Source organism: Taurulus bubalis, assembly GCF_910589615.1.
Source record: "Taurulus bubalis genome assembly, chromosome: 1".
In the NCBI taxonomy this organism is placed as follows: domain Eukaryota; kingdom Metazoa; phylum Chordata; class Actinopteri; order Perciformes; family Cottidae; genus Taurulus; species Taurulus bubalis.
In genome coordinates, this window is record NC_136589.1 from 34,530,770 (window position 1) to 34,551,857 (window position 21,088).

The window sequence follows — 21,088 nt, forward strand, 5'->3', positions numbered from 1 at the left end:
TTGACACTTTGCATGTATCCCCTGTATCCCCCTGAAATTCCTGTGTTTCCTTATACGGTATTAAAAAAACACGCAGCTGAGTTCAATTGAAGACTCTAAATTCCCCAAGTTAAGAATATTGTGTTTTGGCATTGTGTCCAAGTTTTTTTTCTTGTCCTTTGTCCAATGCATGCTGGGGAAAGCTTCATCTGTGAACCTGAGTAGGAATACGTTGGTATAAATGACGGAGGAGTTATTATCCTGAGAATTCTTACCTAAGTATAATGCTCTTGAAATCAGCTCTCACAGGCCAACTCGTGACAAGCCAATCTTTCAGAGATATTATATTCAGCAGCCAAGCAGCCATTATATCAGTCACACACCAGCTCTTTTCCAAAGACTGTAACGTCTTGTCATTCCCTCGGAAGTCAAAGCGTCCTGGGTTTGTCGTCTTCTCCGAGGAAGGCTAGTCATCGCTAACTGTCACAGTCAATACACACCTGAGCATTTTTGTGTCACCGCGCTACGTACACCGCGCGCGCGTATGAGTGAGTAGTGTCTGGCGTGTGTGTGCAAGCAGAACGGCTGCTCGGTGCATCACTTTGACTGACGTAACCCTGGTGTTGACAAGCAACAGACACCTTGACTCTGAATGCAGTCGTATCCAGTGACTGATTCAGACAGAGACAGAACAAGGTAGACGGAAAGATGGAGTAAAAAGAGAGGGAGACAGTTTAAACCTCTTGAACGTTAACGGGACTGAAAGCAGGCTGTCATTTTAGATTTCTCCTCACTTGTCACATTTTCTCTTCCATTGAAGAGAAGTCTTTTTAATATTCAGAGCACCGCGAGTCTCGCTGCCTCCACTGTATGACTCCACTGCTAAATTTGTTTGGCGTGAAACGGCGCACTGTGGTGTGCTGCTTTAATTTAGACTCCTCTTATTACCTCTAACGCTGTTATACTGTCAGAACTGCTTCCACGAGGCCAAGGCCTCCCAGTGAAGGTGCAGCCTCTCCAGAATCCAATTTCAACCTTTTGTTCTGTCTGAAGCCGTTGAGCCTCCATGATAGTTCTTCTTTTTATGAATCCTGTCTGTCTGTGCATCCAGGCGTGCAATGAGTTCACCACCCATGTGATGAACCTGCTGAGGGAGCAGTCTCGCACACGACCCATCTCGCCCAAAGAGATTGAGCGCATGGTCAGCATCATCCACCGCAAGTTCAGCTCCATCCAGATGCAGCTGAAGCAGAGCACCTGCGAGGCCGTCATGATCCTGCGCTCGCGCTTCCTCGATGCCAGGTCTGTGTCACATAACTAACCTTTAGTTTTCAAAAGATTGCGCTCCAAAGTGTTCTTTATTTTGAGAAAGGTTTATTTATTTTTGTTGCAATTGGTCAGACGAATTCTATCGTGTGTTTACTCGGATTCTTTGTTAAATTTCCTTCTTTATTTTTTAACGTGTTCATATACAGTGTTCATATACACTAAACTATCCTGGTTTAAATGAAGGTGCAAATGAAGAACGGATCTATTTGTTTTTCTTCTAATAAATCTCGATTCTATCTGTCCCCTTTCTGTTGTCTTTCCAGACGAAAGAGGAGGAACTTCAACAAACAGGCGACAGAGATCCTAAACGAGTACTTTTACTCTCACCTCAGTAACCCCTATCCCAGTGAGGAGGCCAAAGAAGAGCTGGCCAAGAAATGCAGCATCACAGTGTCGCAGGTAACCAGAATAAACTAAACAGTCTACTTAGTTTGTGCTCTCAATTGTTTGCTCAAAAATAATCACAATCGGTGGCACTTTGAGCCCTCAACTAGGGCCTTGCAGGGTTTAAGATTTAAAACGCAAATCAGCATTCAGCATTCATACAGTACTTTTATGAATGGTATTTTGATGTGTACTTTTTAAATGTTTCATAGAGCCTTGTTCTTGTCTGTTCAGTTTGGGTTCTGTCCAAGCAGCAGCTTATGTTTACTGTACTTTTGTGATTACACAGGTTGGTGGAAAACAGGACTAGAGGAATATCATAGTAGATCTGATCCAATACATTATTAATGTTTAGTTTTTTTTACTGATAATAAGTCATGTGTAGTGCAAGTCCATGTGGAAACCATTTATGTAATCCAGGCTTAGGTATTAAGTATTAATATTGAACACTGCAAATTAAATGCTACCAAATGTATTCCTTTGACTTTGTTTGTCAGCTTAAATGTGTTGCAATTCAACAACTGTTTCTTTTGTCATTGCTATTTTGACAGGTATCAAACTGGTTTGGGAACAAGAGAATCCGATACAAGAAAAATATCGGCAAGTTCCAAGAAGAGGCCAACATGTACGCAGCGAGGACCGCAGTCAGCGCAACCAGTGTGTCTGCTCAAGGCAGCCAGGCGAACTCCCCGTCAACTCCCAATTCAGCAGGTGAGCTGATCACAAGCCGGCTATATAGACCGCTGATTTATGGCAAAAGAAGCTTTACAGATTACAGATAAAGAAGAATTAGTACATTTTCTTTTCATACCAGATCGGGTACAAATGCACGAGATAGAGCACCGTGATGTTCTCATTCGTCCCACCTGATTTCCAACTCAAAAATTCAGTCTCTGGTTCTTTTTGATTAATTTCTTCGCACCCTTTGTCATCCGTCTCTCTCATTCATTCTCTCTCTCTCCCACCCTCCCCCCGTCTCTGTTATTGACCTCTTGGTCTTGTGGACGTTAATTTTTCCTGCCTCTTGTCCGGTTGACCCTGTGCATGCCATTAAGCTGCTCAGAGGGCAAGCGGAGTCTTTTGTCATATAGAGACTTCGGAACAGTATTGGATTAGGACCGGGTGTTGAAATCAAGTTACGCGATGGTCCCTTTACATCTGGGGAGCTGGGGTCCATTAAAGGACGAAGACGATTTCTTGGGTCTTCCTGCAGATCAATTGTTACTTCCTTAATGAAACACTCGCAGCACGGACATTTAACAACAATACAATCCATAAGGCCTGTTTTAACTGGACTTAAACAGTTTTATGATGATTATCTGTCTCATGGTTCTTGCCGGTTGATTTTTCCTTCCGAATTATGGTTCAGTGATATTTTAATGTGCACATACTGCGTCTGTAGCGTGCGTGTTTGTAGGGAAAGCCTTTTTCATGATGCCTGCTGCCCTCAACTAACCCACTCAATGCTCTTTTGCTTATGCATGATCATTTTAACTCCTTTTTCTTTTCCTCTCTCTCTTGTCTTTCCTTTGTCCTACTCTCTTGCTCCCTTCCTTCTTCTCTGCCTTCTATGTATTCTCAGGTTCTGCTGGCTCTTTTAACATGTCAAACTCCGGAGACTTGTTCATGAATGTGCAGTCCCTCAATGGGGACTCGTACCAAGGGGGGCAGGTTGGGGCCAACATACAATCCCAGGTAGGCGCCTCGCCAAGCTTAGTGACCAAAAGCTGACAAACTCTTGAGATCGCCTGTGAAATTGTTCAACCACTGTCCAGTCTGGAAGTGCAGATGCCCCCCAATGACTTGACCTACACAGTGAAACAAAGGTTACACTTAGCCTGAGGCTTTACATTAATGTGGAAGCCATTGTCAACCCACAGTTGAGTAGACGACTGCAGACAGTTTTGGAAACGGTGCAACACTCATCAGCGCTCCTGACAAGAGTTCACATAGCCACTGGTGCACTGTAGCTCCCTGACCTTGCCCCGGTGGACAGTGATGACCAGCACAGTGTTTCTAAGTGTTACAACTCTCACCATAGATTAAGGAACCACCACCCGTGGTGATATTCTCATTTGGTTTCAGTGCTTTTGGCATAATTTATCTACCCCTCCATCCCCCCTTTTCTATTCAGATCAGCTCTCCAAATGCTTTAGGTCGTTCATGAATATGCAAAAGGACAACCCTTAAAAGAGGTAAAGAGTCTTCAGGGTTGGCCTTTAATTATTGAAACTCATGTAACTTTCAGGGGATTCTTTTTTCCGAGGATGTCAGAATGGCCTCGCTCTCAGGGCTGTATGATTAAAAGAAAGCAACAAAAAAGAAAAAGACAAAGTACAACTTTGAGTAAATTGGCCTGCTGAGTAGAAAAGTCTTATTTGTTGTGAAATCCATATGGCAGGTGTGTTGTCATGCATAACCTGATGGGCTGCTCTGCCAAAAGCAACAAAGCAGCTCCCACTGAATCTGTGATGAACATACAAATGGAGCCATTCCAATAAAACGTTTGTTACAAAATAATGTAAGATGTGACCTCAGTTGCACCATATTTGTATTGGCAGCCACGATGGGTAAACGTGTTCATTAAAAAAATTCTCTTTTCTTTGCATATGCACTGAATAACATTGTCAGTAGTGTTCAGCAACATGTTAAAGAATGAGTTGCACAGTATATTTAATGTCTGATTTTGACTTATTGTTTTCCCACAAGTACAAATGCATTCATAATTAGTTACTTCTTGCCATTTTTCTTGTATTTTGTCTGTTTGCAAGGTCTGTTATCAAGCTTGTAATGGCAGTCAAATCATTCTGATTCTGTGTTTGTAACCTTTTCCTGTTTCTGGTACCCTTTTACTATCAGACTGACCTTTCTTTGTGCATGGCTGTCTTTGTTATCCAGAGCTTTTGTCTGACCAGGCCTTTTGTCTGTGTCCCTGTTGTTCCAGGTGGATACTCTTCGCCATGTTATCAGCCAGACCGGAGGATACAGTGACAGCCTCGCAGCCAGCCAGATGTACAGTCCACAGGGCATCAATGTAAGACCTGTAAACAATCTCCTTCCTCTCTGTTGCGTTCTCAACGTTGTCTTTGCTGTCTTAGTCAGCAATGATCCCCCAGTTGCAGAATGTGTGTATTGTGTAATTCTGTGCGTACGCTAAGGTGCCACTTAGCAGAGTTTACCGGTGTTGGGCTGTTGTCCAGCCAGTTGCCCCCCTGCTCCAGTCCTGCCCTAGGTGGCAGGCAATGAGGCAGCTACCAGGCCGAGTAGCTGGACATGCTCCTGGTCTGTCAGAGCCCATTAGCGTTAGCGAGACACCTGCAGTCGACAGGAACAAGGACACAGGTGTCATCCTCCCTCCCAGTGCTTCTCTCACGTTGGCACCAGAGGACAAGTCATACTTCCCTCGACTGGCGTAACAAAAAAGTTACAGGTTGCTAATTCTTAAAATAACTCTTTAACTAGCCTGTCATAGGCCGGGCCAGTATTCTAGGTCTCCTTGCTGGGCGGGGCCGGACAGGCAACACTGGAGGCAGTGTGTTAGCATGTAGATCCATAGCGACAGGCTGCGCGGGGTTGAACAGAATCAATACGACAGTCACAGGGACAGAAAGAGCGGGGCTTTGGGCTAACAGTCCAAGCACATTGGTCAGATCATTCATCCACAGGAACAGCAGCACTGACAGCCGAGGCTGCAACACCCCTTGTGCTAAAATAAGAACATGGATGCATGAAGCCAGTTACAACATACAACAGGCTCGACTGGAAATAGGTGTTCAATACACTGTGCTGCTGCGTTTGACTGATGAAATCAAACACTTTGTCTATAAGTGCAAAGCCAAAACTAACCTCCAAACTAGTGTTTGTAGCAATTTGGGCGAGGCAATAAACAACTGCTTTTTACAGAGCTTACCATCCAATTTTCTAAAAAATAAATATCCGGTGAAACTTTAAAAAAAGCCAGGATGTTGTTCTAATAAAACATACCACTACTCTTCTAACCCTCTGGATACAAAATATTCAGTTTGCTTCATGCTGCAAATATTGTAGGCAGAAATTATACATTTTCTTATTTCAAGCTGTACAACAAAATATTCTAAACCCAATTATATTTTTTTATTATCAGTTATTTTGATATATTGACAGATTTATTTTCAACATTTGGTATGTTAATAATGCATTCACATTTGTTTACATTGTGCTTTTGTTTTACAAACATATATTTCATTTGCAGATTCCTGTATTAGGAAATTCAGTCGCAAATTGAGAGTGGGTAAAAAATATTTTAGTTATTTAACAAACATCTGTGTTCCTCAAAGAACGACGGATGTTTATTTTTCAGAGAAACAGATGTGATTCTGATGTAATGTATACATGAGAATGTGGTAAAACTGTGGTAGAAATGTTGTTTTGATAACATATTTCATGATTAAACTAAGGATATCTGCAACAACCAGGGGCATTGAACCAGTTCAACCAATCGACGAGTCAAGGTTATTAAGAGGTCGTACTATAATAATCAGGACAAACAAATCAGAAGTGAGGCACCGTGAGAAATAAAAAATATCATGCGATCATGAATTCGGAAAAAGAAAGTGTTTATCGTTAAAACTAATTGTGACAGTTTATTGGAAAATGTATTTTTGGCTGTCATCCTGCCCAAATAAAAACAACTATTTTAGAAGACTCACAAAAGAATAAAAGCAATTATATTGGTGATGATGATATGAGTCTCTAATATTTTTTTTAACTTTTTTAAATGGACTTTAACCAAAAAAAAAAGAATGCAGTTTTCGTAACGCCGGTGAATTAAGTGCGTTTATTTAGCCCAGATGATTTTTTTTTTCTATCTAAGATCTACTGACTGAACTCTCGTGGTGCACCTCTCCTTCTTTATCCTTGAACAGCAATTACACCCCTCAAATTGCTGGTGGGTGTTGCCTCACTCAGAGACTGGAAATGTTTTTTTTCTCATTCTTTCTCTTTTTTTCACCCTCTTGCTTCTGAACAAGATGACAGACAGTCTTTACACGAAATAACAGGGTTTGGAAATAAGAGGCTGCCAAACCACGTCCACCGCTCTCACTAATAGCGTGGAAATTGCAATTAATGTCCTTAATGGTCTTTAGTCAACCTTTTATCACGATTTGAGAAGGCCTCCATTTTAACAAGCTACTTTTTTTTTCAGCGATAATTTATTCTTTTATCAACCATCTCAGGGGTATATTCTGAGATGTATGAAAGGGCTGCGTATTTGTTTCATCTCTTCTGTTTATCTCACATTATGTCAGCTGTTTGGAGGGATAGATGAGTGAAGTGGTGGGATGATTTTTCGAATGAAGAGTCTCTTAAAAACAGTGACTGTAAAGTACCAGTAATAGCAGACTAAATATACAGACTCAAACCCTTCCATATGAATTTGAAGTAGTTTTTCTCCATACTGAATATTTTCATTAAATGCAACACATGATCAAGTGATCATAGTGATGCAATATTTCTTGTTTCATTCATTTTAATATCACTGCGGATATTCTATAAAACAAATAATGTGTTGCTCCATCACACTGTACTGTGGGTCTGTCCGTTACACATAAACTTCCAGCCAGGAGAGGGTTCATTTAGTTTAGTCCAAAGACCAGAAACCGAGCTCTGTCCAAAAGTAATAAAATCTGCCTGCCAGCACCTTTTAACGCTGGCTAATTAATACATTATGTCTTGCTTTATTAATCTGCACAAAAACGTCAGTGTAAATACATCAAGTTGTGAGTACAGAGATTAATGTGCCAGACTATTTCAAGGCTTTGGGACTTCCTGGATTATTGTCGTCAGCATTAGTTTTTTTGTATGGATAAAAAAAAATATATATAACATGTTAACCTACAAAAACTTTCAAAAATCAGGTGGTATGTGGATCTTTGGACAAACTTGGCCAGAAACTGCATTTCCCAAAATGTCAAAATACTGTGCCCATGTTAACGGTGATGAGGAATCATAGTATCCAGCCCAACATCACTGATGTGTTTGTTAATAGTTTACAACAGTAACCACAGAGCTGGCACAGAGGAATACGATATATCCGGTGTTGTCTACACAGCAATACTTCCTTGTGGGATCAATTCATTGTTTGTTTTAGTTTCATCCTTTTATGCTAATATTGTATCATCCAGTGTTACCATGAAGCTGATTATTTCCTGTCTTATCTAAACAGACAAATGGTGGCTGGCAAGATGCTCCGACTCCTTCGTCAGTGACATCGCCCACAGAAGGACCCGGAAGCGTTCATTCGGATACTTCCAACTGAATATATCCATCTCTACACCGCATCTACAAAAACCATGGACTGACCTTGCTATTTACAGTATTAAACTAAGGAATTCACTGCTCCACAGTTTGGAGAGGAACTGTGAATTCCTAACCAGAAAAAAAAGTAATATTTCCTCTGCTTATAACGTTGGACATTTGGAATACAAACAAAACGTTTGACAATAAAAATCAAAACATTACCACAATCAACGGAGACGTTTGTACAGATTTCACATTATATTCAGAGGGCTGGGCTTACTTATTCACTCGTAATGTTTTCACTCATCATGATGGAATGATATGATAAAGTAAATGAATCAAATCATTGTTTTAAGTGAAAATACTTCATTCTACCTCTCAGCCACTAAAAAAAAAGTAGAAAAAATATGTCAGTGACCATTATTTGTTTTGTAAAAATGAAACTTTTGTCTTTGCAAGCAAGATGCACATCTTCTTACTTACATTTTGTTGTCTCTCACCTGTTCTATGGTACGCCATTTAGACCTAAATATTGCTCAGTTGTTTACAATGTGTGCTTGATAAAAGTATGTTCATCTTCCCCTCTGTCTCCGACGTTTAAAAACAGAGTTCTGTCAGGAGATTTTACCTCTAAGGTAACCCTGTGAAGTATGTTATCTGTAAAACAATAAATAAATACTTGTCATCAAATCGGACAAGCTTGACATCATTCATTAAGATGGAGGATATAACAACTCTGTTAGTTTTGGTTCTGCAGAATGTTGCTAGAGTTACAGTCACAGAATTGCAGGATTCACAGATGCAGTGAGAAAAAAACTGGATTTTTGCTTTATGCTGGACAAGGAGAACACTTCTATTTTATTTTACTGAAATGCTTTATTATATTTTGTATTATTTTCCACCTCCACCACTACAGAAGAAAATGTTTTGACGATGCCAAAATGCTGATTTAACCAAAACAAAAACAAAAAACGAAGAAAGAAGTCCTGTATTCTTTCATCAAATATAAACTGCATTATGTATTTTTCTTCTCCTTGAAATCACCATATTCTGTCATTCAGCTCTGGTGCTACAATCAAGTGAATAACGCTGTTGCAGTGAAAGAAATACGAGAAGAAATATCACTTTCTACGGAAGAGAAAGTTTGTCAAGAGCGCCTGTAACCGAGTTTGTTTTTCAATACATGAACCACAATCCACTTAAACAGGGAAGTCATTATGTTAATAGAGTTTTATGGTGGATCCTTGCTCCTGAAACTACAGCACAGATCCAGAAATGCTTCAACATGGAGCCGCTGATCATCGCCATGAAACAAGCATCTGGATGCACCTGAACTGCTGCTCGGCTCTAACGAGGACACTTTGGTGTAAAGATATCGTTATGTTCCTCATATTTTATGAATGGTGTCCTCTTCTGGACGTTTATTTAAATATAAAACATTCAAGTCAATATATTATTCAGCTGGTGCTGCTTTAGTAACCCTAGAATTGACCCCAAAACAAATGTAGACATTTGAATTCATGCTTGTCTCTACTTTCATACTGATTTTTTCTTTCAGTATGAAACATTTATGAACATTGTAAATGTTACCCATTAAGCACTAAAGAAGGGACAAGTCATTATGTCAAATAATGTGTTTTCTGAGCATTCTAACCTTGTATAGACACTTTTTATGTTGTGTGGCTTCTTTGTATTTTATTTTAATTTGTTATGGTATGCTTAATGTAGGCTATTACTTTTATTTTTGGCTTACCCACTCCGGTGAATTGGCTCATGAACTTTCAACATGTGTTTATGTGCACCATTATGCTTGACTTGCTTTGTTGGAAAGGGTTTTCAACACATTAAAAATGATATGTAATACAGTGAGATTAAACATCAGAATTTTTTCTTTTTATTGTTGAGTTTACAAGAGCAGATTAGCTCAGCATCACAATGAGGCTTCTCGTGGTAATCACAGTCACTGTTGTGATCAGTCATGTTGTTGTTGTTGTGATGTCAATCAAGGTTAGTGACTGCCAGTAGACATCAACCCTTATATGGCTCTGTGTTCCCTGCTTCTTCATTAGGGTGCTAGTGTACATGCACAAGACAAACACCTGCACACTCTATTACATTTAAGTGTATTTAACAGTGGAGAGACATCAGTGACTTTAACAGAAAGAAAGAAAGAAAGAAAGAAAGAAAGAAAGGAAGAAAGAATACACAGTGTTTGTCAGGATTTCTGCTTATTTGACTTAAAGGAGCAACCAAACTTATTCAAAGCCCCTTCTATCTTGAAATGGAATATTTTCAATCTATTTTAAAGCAATACATGCACCAATGTATGACCGCAGTGATAACATTATTCATTTTAATTAAAGGATAAGGCTGGTGTCATTCTATGTTACTGTCAACAAATCCAGGACCAAAACATGAACTAAAATGGGTTCATTGTCACTCAATACTTTTTGGACTTTCTTGTCCTGTCTTTGGCAGTCAGACCCAAGCTTATTTGTTTCTTCTGAAGATGTATAAAAACTGGTCACAAATATGAAGCATTTAAAAAAAGAAAAAGAAGCTGGTCACTGTAGTTAAAAGAAAAAAGCAAATACCACCGACACAAACCTAAATATTGTATTTGTCAGCCAGTGAAACAATGTGGCTCATTGACGTGCAAGTTTTTTTTTGTGACAACAATAGAGGTCCATCGCACAGAGGAATACAAAAGCGGGAAATACACATATTTTGTATATATTTAGGTCATCTTACCATTTTTGTCGTATCCCAAATCTGAGGGAGGACAACAGTCACATCCGTGATAGATCCTCCATTCAAATCCTACAAACAACACCATTGACACTATCTGGCTGGACAGTTGCATGTCTGACAGAATTACTTTCACGGCAACTGAATATTCATAATTGGCCCAACAACAGGGGCGAGGGTACGAGGGAGCAGTTGGTCACAGGCCTTGACTGCTGAGCGAGTGTGAAATGCCAAAGCCAGACTCCTCCGCTGCGCCTGGAGGGCAGCGGAGGAGCCGGCCTGCTCTCACCAACAGAAGCATCAAAAGCAATGTGACAAGACTTCATCCAAAAACATCTTCCGGCTTTCGACCCTATACGTGCTCAGACGCTCATCAGCTTGATTATCACAACGTCAAGCCGGCTGCTTCAGCATCTTAAACTCAAATCGTGAACTAAGTTATGCAGAGAACAAAAAACTGTTCTCTGGAAAATTTTGGAGGGATTTTGTGGTGCGGCGTAGTTTTAACACCTCCTTGTTCCTCGGGGGTGGTGACACAGTGCACGCTGATTGAAATCTAATGTTGCCGTTGACATCTGCCTCCCCAGCTGTCATTGTACCACTGTTTATAATTACAGCTGCCGTAGAGGAGCATGGGTGGGTGGCTCAGACACCTTGTCTCCCCCTCTCAACGGAGCCCAGCAGACTGCTCTAATGTGCAGTGACACAACAGCCCAGACCCGCTGCTGCTGCTGGACTAACTGACCACATGAGTTCCTGGGTGGTTCATCCTAAATTCACTCATTTACACACTGTCACACAGACACCAATTATATTGTGCATAGGAGACTGGGTGTGGCATCTGGAGCTTCTTAAATTAAAGACTATCAAGTCTTGCTCTTCTCTGGGTTTTCGGCAGACAGGATGCGACCATGTTTGAGAATGTTCAAGAGAGGGAATGCATCAAAACATATGGGAATATTGAATCAGATTACAGCAGATTACAGAGGAGAACAAAAGCAGTGTATAAAAAGGCCAGAAGGCTATGTCCTTCTCCACAAGATGGCGATGTTAAAACGTTTTCTCAAAAAACATCCACAAGTTGAATGAGGTATTCTGCACATGTAATTATTGCCAGCTGGGAATTGTGTGACCAGTTTGACTGGCACAACTCTGAAACTATTACCTTTGCATAACTCCAAATCTACTTTAACTCAACTACATTTATTTAGCTATTAAGATTTTACATCTAAAACATGGCAGCTTCTAAAATATGATGGATTACTATGGATTTAATTGCTCAACTGTTTGTAAGTATTGGTATGATGAGCCCCACCTAAAGTGAGACATTAAAATACTGCTTGTACATGAATGACTCAGTAATATTACTCCAATAACACATATAGTAACTCTGAAAGGGCTCATTCTGCAGAGTGGCTAATTTGACTGTTAATCGCTGGTGGAAGAAGTACTCTGATCTTTTATTTAAGTAAAAAAAAAAACAATGCCACAGTGTAGAAATATTCTGGTACAACTGAAAGTACAAAAGTATTAGGATTACGAATAAAAAAGTAAAACTGCTCAGTATGCAGAATGCCTCATTTCAGAGTAATATATATTATTACTATTAAAAATGCAAAACAATTTTTCCCAGTAGCAACATTGTTTTTATGTAGGTAAAAACAATTGCATTTTTCTTTACTTTATATTGCGGAGTAGCTTGCAAATCACCAAAGGATCAATAAAGGTGTATCTTTAGCCAAAATAATACATAATCATTTATGTGTTGATTATATTTTGTAGAATTAATCTGCAAAGTAACTAGTAACTTAAGCTGCCAAAAGAAATGTAACAAAGTAAAAAAGGATTTGCCAATGACATGTTGTAAAGTAGAAGTGTAAAGTATCAGAACATTGAAATACGTATAAGCAGTAGGAAGTGTACTTCGAGTATGTATTTACTGTATCTACTTACCACCCCTGTTCATTTCTGTCCATGTAGCTGATTGTTGCACTATACCTTTACTTTTAAATCCTGAGTACATGGCCACTGCTTGTAATTATGTATTATTATGTTGTGGCATTACTTTGACTAAAACACGGATCCCAACCCGTTCTCGCCGGCCTGCATTTACCGACCACAATGAGCACAAAAAGAATCATCCATGTGGTAAAGAGTGAGAAGTATACGTGTTATGTTGCCCCTGGCGGTGACAGGGGAGTATTACAGGACACAGAGGGACGCGAACAGATTGATAGTTAGGGAACATTCCTCCTCCCCGAGGCTCCGCCTCTCTCCGCGAGGTGCCAAATCCTCCTCAGAAAGTTTCACTGCCGCTTTCCTCACTCGAGAGACTTTTCTTCTTGTTTGTTTGTTTGTTTGTGAGTCGGCAGGAAAACAACATGCAAGACGCTGCTGTCCAATCCGAGGGAAGAAGCGGCGGCATTTTGGTAATCAAAGGAGAAAGAGAAACACACACACACACACACATGAATTGTACAGGGAATTGCGGGACAAGTGCTGTTCATGGCGCCCATTGGCGCAGGAAAAGGTTGACTCAGTTCAAACTCTGCGCACCTTATGCATGTAGTTCCTGTTCCAGCCACGTCGTCTCAAGCAGGCAACAGATCAGTGGCAACTGATCTGTTGATGCAACTCGTTTGATGTGTTCTTCTGATCCACAATGGTGGTGTTTTCCCTCCCAGATTAACGATGGCTGGCCGGGCTACAGTCTCGACCTCTTCAGCTACCCAGCGCACTACTCCGGAGACTTGGACTGCGTCTTCATTCCGCACGGCGTGATCATGGACAGGTACGACCCCGACCCGATCACATCCCGCCGCCGAGCATCGAACTGTTGGAGCTGCCCAGGTGTTTCCAGGGGTCGCGTGAAAAGCCACAGATCCGAGGGGATTCTGGGGAGATTTAAGGGGATGTCGTAGGCCGTGGTGTGGTGTGGTGTTTAGCTGTCGAGGTTTTGGTGTTTTATCTATGAAATGAACACACACACACACACACACACACACACACACACACACACACACACACACACACACACACACACACAATGCTAGAAAATGTATACAAACTTTAATAGACAACCATGGCATACTTTTTTTTATCAAAGCCTTTAAAATTTTTAAATCTATATGCAAATATTCACACTAATATATCACAATGGCTAAATAAAAATGATGATACCGTCATGAATAACATGATACAAAACTGGTCACACGTAAAACAAGAGCATTTTTATGCTATTAATATTCAGAACTAGGGCGAAACCTCTATCGATTAATCTGCTAATGCATCGTTTGTGTGCAGAGCACCAGAAAATTCAAAAATCAAATGTGTAATTTCCCACATCAACATCCTCTAACGTTTTGTTTGTCTGATCAACAGTCAAAACCCCCAATGTATTCATATACTATATGTATTTACTGTCACGTATGGCAAAAATAGCTTACAATCTTCACATTTAAGTTTGAGAATTTAAGTTCTTGATAAAAAATGTCTAAAACCAATTAGTCGATTAATAGAATAGTTGTGACATTTTTTCTGTCAATCGATGAAATCTTTGTCGTTAAAATCAGAATTATTCTTCAGGCCTACATTGGTATAGAAACCAATAACATGAAACATTCGTATGATTATTTCATTCCATTGAAAGTCAAATATTGCCCAGCTGTGTTAAAGGTATCATATTCTCAAAAGTATGATCTGTATGTCTTTTTTCATTATATAAGTGCAATATCAATACTGTGAAAGTATCAAACAACAATCCAGGGAGAAACATACAAAGCCCGTATTCAGAAACTGAGCCTTTAGACAAGCCTTTCTGTATATAGATGTCCCAACTATACAATAACAAATACCATATCACAGTTTTAAACATAAAACTCTCAATGTGTAACAGTTTATTTCCTTGTTGTAATGTATGTGAATTACATCAGCTGACTCAAACATGAACTCAAGCTGTTGCCGAGCAACGCAAATCCCTTGAAACGCACTGAAATGGACCATATAAGACAGATGGTGAATAAAGTTATATTCAAGGTTTATTCAGACACAGTATAGGAAAGATGAAGAGTTTTATTTTCAGAATAAAGCTTGAAAACATGTTCAAGTACAAACCTGGAAATGAGCACAATAACTCTCCTCTAAAGTTATTATTGTACTTAAAAAGGCCTCATCCTGCATTCAAGATATCAAGATCAGCCTCGACAACTGTATCACTTGTTCTGCCTCTGGTCTAACTTTCCACCAAATTCCAATGAAATGTGTTCAAAGTGTTTTGAGATGGCATGCAGTCAAGAATCAGGAGTGTCGCCGTCACAATGCTGGAGGCTGGACAGACACTCCTGGCTGGTAAGTCAGCCTCCGGACATGAATCCCCCGCAATTGTGAGCCGAAGACCTGCGAGACGGGACCGCAACTTATCTTTCAATGCGCTGCGGAAGAAGTTCACGCTTCGCGTCGTTTTACAGGACCGAACGTCTGGCTCGAAACATCATGGGCGACCTGGGGGACCACGACATCGTGGTGCTGTGTGTGCTAAAAGGAGGCTACCAGTTCTGTGTGGACCTGGTGGACAGGATCAAGGCCCTCAGCCGCAACTCCAACCACACCATCCCCATGAGGGTCCACTTCATCCGACTCAAGAGCTACCTGGTGAGCCTCCGCTGCTCCCGTCGGGAAATGGCCGTTGTGTTACATACAACATTATGACGATGGGGTATTTGTGGGACTTTTCCGCCAATGTGCTCAGACTTTGAAATTAGTGTCCAGATGATATTATGGGATTGAGCTTTGTGCTAAAATACACTTTGACCTTTAATTCATCATTCATTTTAAGTTTGCTGATTCCTGTCCACGAGTGTGGCAATCACACTACTTAATGCCAATGTGGTGTTACGCCCGGCCTAGGGGAGCCTGAGCGCAACATACGAACGGACCTCTCCTGCAATTCCGATTTTGATTTCTGTATTTTGATTTCCTCAGAATGACCAGTCCACGGAGGACCTTCACATACTCGGAGCAGAGGATTTGTCATTTTTAGCTGGAAAGGTAATACTCTTCTTCTCTAATCTATTAAAAATCAGCTAGACTCTTGATAAAGAACTGATTCCGTGCACTGAAACATCATCATGAGCTCTTTCTCAATGAAGCAAACTGTGGCATTGATAGACAGCAGCCTCAAGAGGGCAGCCTTCCCTCTACTCTGCCATCTCCCTCTCCATCCTGAGCAAACACTGCTGTGCTTCTGTATAAAGAGATCAAAGATGGCAGTTTTCTGACAAACCCGGCAGGGATCAGATAGCACTTTTGTAATGTAATTGCTTAAGGGCCTCCTCTACTTTTATCTGAGTCGAAAATGGGAGGATATAGTTGCTATCGCAGCAGATCAGGAGGATGACAGAGGTCGAGTTGTCACAGGCTCACTCCTCATCTGCTTGTTATCATGCAGTCAATGTGTGTGTGTGTGTGTGTTTGTGTGTGTTTGCTGACTGTTAACTCCTCTGATAGTGTACTGTACACTATTTACTAAAGGTGATATTTCCAACCTGATTCCAAACCTGCGGGTGGTCACGAGATTAATTGAAAGGGTTGCAATAAGAAAGGAAAAAACAAAACATTCTGGCACACAAAATGATTGTTACTTTTGAGACCTCTCACTAATCTTTGATTTTTTTTTTTTTTTGTGAAACACTGTCAGTGTTCTTACTACATAATAGCAAGTAGACTTGGCTTTGTGTGAAGGAGACACACGCAAGGGTTAAGAAGTGCTTTTGCCCTTTTTGAAATGGGTTGCATGAATACCGCGACTGCAAGGACGCCATCTAATCATTGATTTTGAATTTAACAGCGCAAAACACATTGACACTCATTATAGTGTCACATAAAACATTGAAAAGAAGCAAGTGCTTTGATTTAAGTCGCTGGATCTGGAGAACCTTTCATCTTTTGGCATGAAATGATGAATCAAGTCTCAAAATAGTGGTCAATTATTTTTTTCATTTGCACATAGCTGATACAGCAGCATTTAAAACGCCGCTCTCTTGAATTAATCAATTTCATTATTTTAGCACAACCGGTGCGCCTGATTTCAAATTTTATCTGATGTGTAGCTTTTGTCCAGGTGTTTCTTCATCCGATGTAGACATAAAAATATGATGCAACAGCCTGTCTGTGAGTGTGCACGCCTGGAGCTAGTTTGTAGAGTGTGCACGCACGCTTGCTTGTCTTTTTCTCTGCACACATCTGTGCATGCAGCATCTGCATGTACATGCGCAGGGATGAATTACTCAACCCCTACTACAGCAGCCATACGTCCACACATACTTCCAAGGTAAAATAAATCAGCTGATCTGAACACTCACAGCCACTCCCCTCTTAGCTGAGCACGCACACGCCCACACTCACACACTAATATGCCCCGTAGCCAGGCGCAGCATAAATGCCTGAAACATGAAGAGGATATGAGGTAGTAAGCTTGAATCATTGCCTGCTGCTCCGCTCACAGTATTTAAAGTGTGCTTGTGAAATCCCTGAGCTCCCTGTGATGTATGGCTAAATTTAGTCACCTGTTTGTAACAGAGTGCTGTGACGTTTTGCTGGAAGAAGTGAACTAATTGTGTGACGAGGAACATATTACATACTTCATGTTCCGCCCATCCCTCCCGACAGTGTCTCTGACAGTAGCTTCCCCTTTTAATATATAGCGTATTCCTTTATCTTTCTCCAGGGTTTACTGCACACTACCGGTAAATAGATCTGTATGAGTAATGAGGCCTTGACAAAGCATGACTACATGCTTGGCTGAATCCTTTGTTTGAAAAGTAGAGTAAACTGCATACGGTTACGTAGGCAGTTAAGTTTTTTTTGTTTTTTTTATTCATCGTGACCGAGCTACGTTGAACTGTTGGACTGTGACTCCTATTATAAATAGTGCCCAGTTGTCTCCAGTTGATTAGGCAAACATTTGCAGAATCTCAGCTATTTCAGTGTGACATTCAAAGGAGGACTGCAGGGACAGAGATTTCCAAAGTGGAGGAGGCCGACATCTTTCTGCTGCATTCATTTCCCTATTGTGCGACTGATGTCTTTGAATTTGTGTGTGGCTCATCAGCAGATGCAGCAGTTTGCTTTTTGTCCTTAACCAAGAATAATTGTTTTGCCTCTCTCCCCCTCTCTTCTCATGCCAACGTGACCTCATAAGAACGTACTGATTGTGGAGGTGAGTTAACCATGTTTTTGCTTCTCTGTTTTCCTATTCACCAAACGTGGGCCTATTATATTTCTTGCCGTGGTCAGCTATCCAGGTCAAGAGGAGCCGTTTCAACTTTTATTTTCGACATGAGGAACATTTTTAATTGGCTGACCTATATTTGTGAATATATCTTCCCAACATGGTCATAAACGTTCTCTTGTCGACCTGTATTGGGGAAAAGGTGCACAAGGGAGGGAATGACATTTACAGGAAATAAATCCATGTGGCCATACAGTCATGGTTGCTTATGGTGTGCAGATATTGCATAATTAAACATTTTGAAACAATAGTTTCAAACATGTATAGCAGTAAGTGTCTTTATTATAGTATATTCAAATGGATCCCTTTTAAGAGTCTTGTATTTTTTTTGATTCTTTATTCATTATGGTCTTTTAGACATGACACTCAGTTACCAATGGATGAAATGGAGTTTTTTGTTTTTCTTTCTCATATCGACAAACCCACAGAGAACTATCACCCCTCAGCTCTATGGAGCATTTGGGCATCTTTGTTTTGGTGTTTTTACGATGCAAATATGTACGGTTTTGGTGTTTTTTTTTTTCACCACTCTCATCTGCGCGCTAACGAAGCCCCCTGTACGCTACCTGCTCAGCACCAAACAGTCAAAGTTAGCAACGAGCAGGTCATAGCATTTGGCAGACAAGGAAGCTTAAAGAGGCTGAATATGGAACTTTCAATTTAGTTGACAAAGATGCGACTTCAAATACATGCTAACGTTGCTCACAGCTTGCTAACACGTCAGCCAGATCAACTTAAAAAGGCGACAGTATGTCAATGTTGTGTTTACAGCTTGTTGCACTGCCTCCATGTGGCCAAACAAATACATATCAAACAATCTGGTTTAAGTAGTTTAGGTACTAAAGATTTGTTCATCTACTTTATAGAAATTTCTTTAGTCAGCGCTTTACTTTTGATTAAAGTATTCCACTTGTCTGCAGTTAATTGGGCAAGAACTGCATATGACAATCAAGATAAAGTTCCTTTGAAGTTTATTTTAAGATGCTTTTTCTCATCTGAAAATCTGTAAAGCGTTTTTATATAAAATTGAAATGAGCTTTTCATACTTCGTCCTTTAAGCTAAGAAACAGGATTCTACATGAGTAACATGACAGTCTAGTGCTTTCACCCTGCTTATGTCACAAGTGAGAAATGTTTATGGTAAGTGTGTCAGGACAACCCTTTCTTGTTGACCTACATCTCCATGACAAAGCACACCACCACTCTTACCTCTTCCTGATGCAGGAGGTCAGCGGCGGTTTTGTGTTAAACCACACATGTTGGATTTTTTTTCTTCCTTTTTTTCCCCCCCAGTTAAAGTCAAGTCATTTCTAGAAAATGCTCATAAACAGTTTGGGAATACAAGTACAGTGTGACCAACTTCTTCTTTTCCCGTGTAATGAATCTGTTTTCCATCTGCATTTACATATTAGCACCGTCTTGCTTTCTCAATCGAGTTTTTCTACCTCTTCCTCTTTGCAGGCCATTGTCGGCACCGGTAAGACAATGGAGACTCTCCTGAAGCACGTTGAAGCCTTCCGGCCCAAAATGATCAAAGTCGCAGGGTAAGTTATGTCTTTAAAGAACTCTAAAGCCCAGTTGTCCTGCTTTGTGAATCACTTATTTCCCTGCCTTTCCAGTCTAGACAGAAAGGTAAAGAGAGAGACAAAGACAGATTAAGTGAAACAGGTTTCAGGTACTGCCGCTGTAAAATTAAAAACCTGTCCTACGCAACAGGGAGAAAGAGATATTGTGTGATATTGTCTGCTTTTATTTCCCCCAGATTGCTGGTGAAGAGAGTGCCACACAACGCAGCGTGTCTTCCTGACTGTATGTACCTGACCAACCCTTTTATGTGTTTATGAGTCAGTGGTTCATACACACTTAAAACAATTGTGGCAGCTCGCTAGTCAGTGAGTCAGTGGACCGTGGAAATATTTGCATTTAATGCTCCACTTTGTCTTTGATTTCAGATGTCGGCTTTGAGATACCCGATCGGTTTGTGGTTGGATATGCCTTGGACTACAATGAGTATTTTAGAGACCTAGATGTAAGTTTGTAAAGTCGACTGTTCAGAGGAAGAGGTCATAATGCCTTTCCTCATAAAACTTAGCCTCATCGAATAAAGACATGTTTGTATTAACTGCTCTTTCTACTTCTTTTTTTTTAGCATATCTGTGTGATCAGCGAAAGTGGGAAGATGAAGTACAAGATTGAAAAAGAAGGACCGCAGACGGAGGCGAATGTCATCCAAAAGAAAGCCTGAACATTTTCCCGGAGTTGCAACTCACTTCCAGCTGCTATCGCGACATTTGATCTCGAGCATGCCCCGTTTTGTTATAACATTCCTTCCACGAACCGTTTTAACAACAGACACTGACATTTAACTGGTAATTTTAGAAAAGCAAGTACAAGCTTCAGTGTGATTTTTTTTTTTTAAATATATTTTTGTCGCAACTTCATTGTTCCTGTTTGCAGAAGTTATTATTGGGAAATGTGTACTTCCTTTGCCTTTGATAGTTTGACTCTAACACACATATATTTAACTTCTTGTATGCGACGTAAAGAACTTTATAATCGTTACCTTTTTTTTATGTGATCAATGTGTTTTCAGTGTGTGACAAAGTAACAAAGGAAACATACCTTTTTAAAATGAAAGGGAGTTGTTTCATTAGAAAATTGGTGATAGCATTTTACATTTTCTTTGCCTTTTTGTGTTTCCGTAGGTAATTCTCTTGCAGTCAGCCTTTAATGCTACGGGGAAAACAACATAGTTTGTAAACTAAGTGTGCTAACTACCTTTTTTTGTTTATTCAGTATGTGAGGTGAAGTGGGATACTTGTGTCATTTCTATATTTCCTTTTATAATTTAACATATCAGTAAAGTATTTTTTAGCAATTGTGTGTTATCCATCACTGCATTCTTTTCATGCTGTTTTGTTGACTTACAAAATGAGTTTTCAAATGTTTGGTGTCTTGGTTGAGCTCATGAGATAGAAAAAACATGTGTGCCTCAGAGGTTTTGCTTCGGCTGATGTGAGGGCTGAGTCATTGTCACTGTCAATCATGTTGGATGGTGTGTTTAAATAATGTATTTCTATA

At 40.3% G+C, this 21,088-nt stretch overlaps 2 protein-coding genes across 5 annotated transcripts in view; both read left to right on the top strand.

The window, feature by feature from the left end:
• Positions 1-8,635, top strand: part of pbx1a (pre-B-cell leukemia homeobox 1a) — a 45,165-nt gene extending 36,530 nt beyond the window's left edge. For 2 of the 4 annotated variants that reach the window (XM_079223851.1, XM_079223852.1), the window contains exons 4-9: positions 1,091-1,281; positions 1,572-1,707; positions 2,244-2,403; positions 3,275-3,387; positions 4,637-4,726; positions 7,898-8,635. In XM_079223851.1, coding sequence (XP_079079977.1) covers positions 1,091-1,281; positions 1,572-1,707; positions 2,244-2,403; positions 3,275-3,387; positions 4,637-4,726; positions 7,898-7,990 — 783 coding nt within the window. In that variant the 3' untranslated portion in view covers positions 7,991-8,635. Of the gene's footprint in view, positions 1-1,090; positions 1,282-1,571; positions 1,708-2,243; positions 2,404-3,274; positions 3,388-4,636; positions 4,736-7,897 lie in introns of all 4 variants that reach the window. The other 2 variants (XM_079223853.1, XM_079223854.1) reach the window with 2 other exon arrangements.
• Positions 8,636-13,031: 4,396 nt separating this feature from the next.
• Positions 13,032-21,088, top strand: prtfdc1b (phosphoribosyl transferase domain containing 1b). Its single transcript, XM_079216257.1, has 9 exons — positions 13,032-13,148; positions 13,404-13,510; positions 15,186-15,369; positions 15,700-15,765; positions 17,918-17,935; positions 19,469-19,551; positions 19,770-19,816; positions 19,960-20,036; positions 20,157-21,088. Exons 1-9 carry the CDS (start codon positions 13,101-13,103, stop codon positions 20,250-20,252), a joined length of 726 nt encoding a protein of 241 aa, XP_079072383.1. The 5' UTR covers positions 13,032-13,100; the 3' UTR covers positions 20,253-21,088.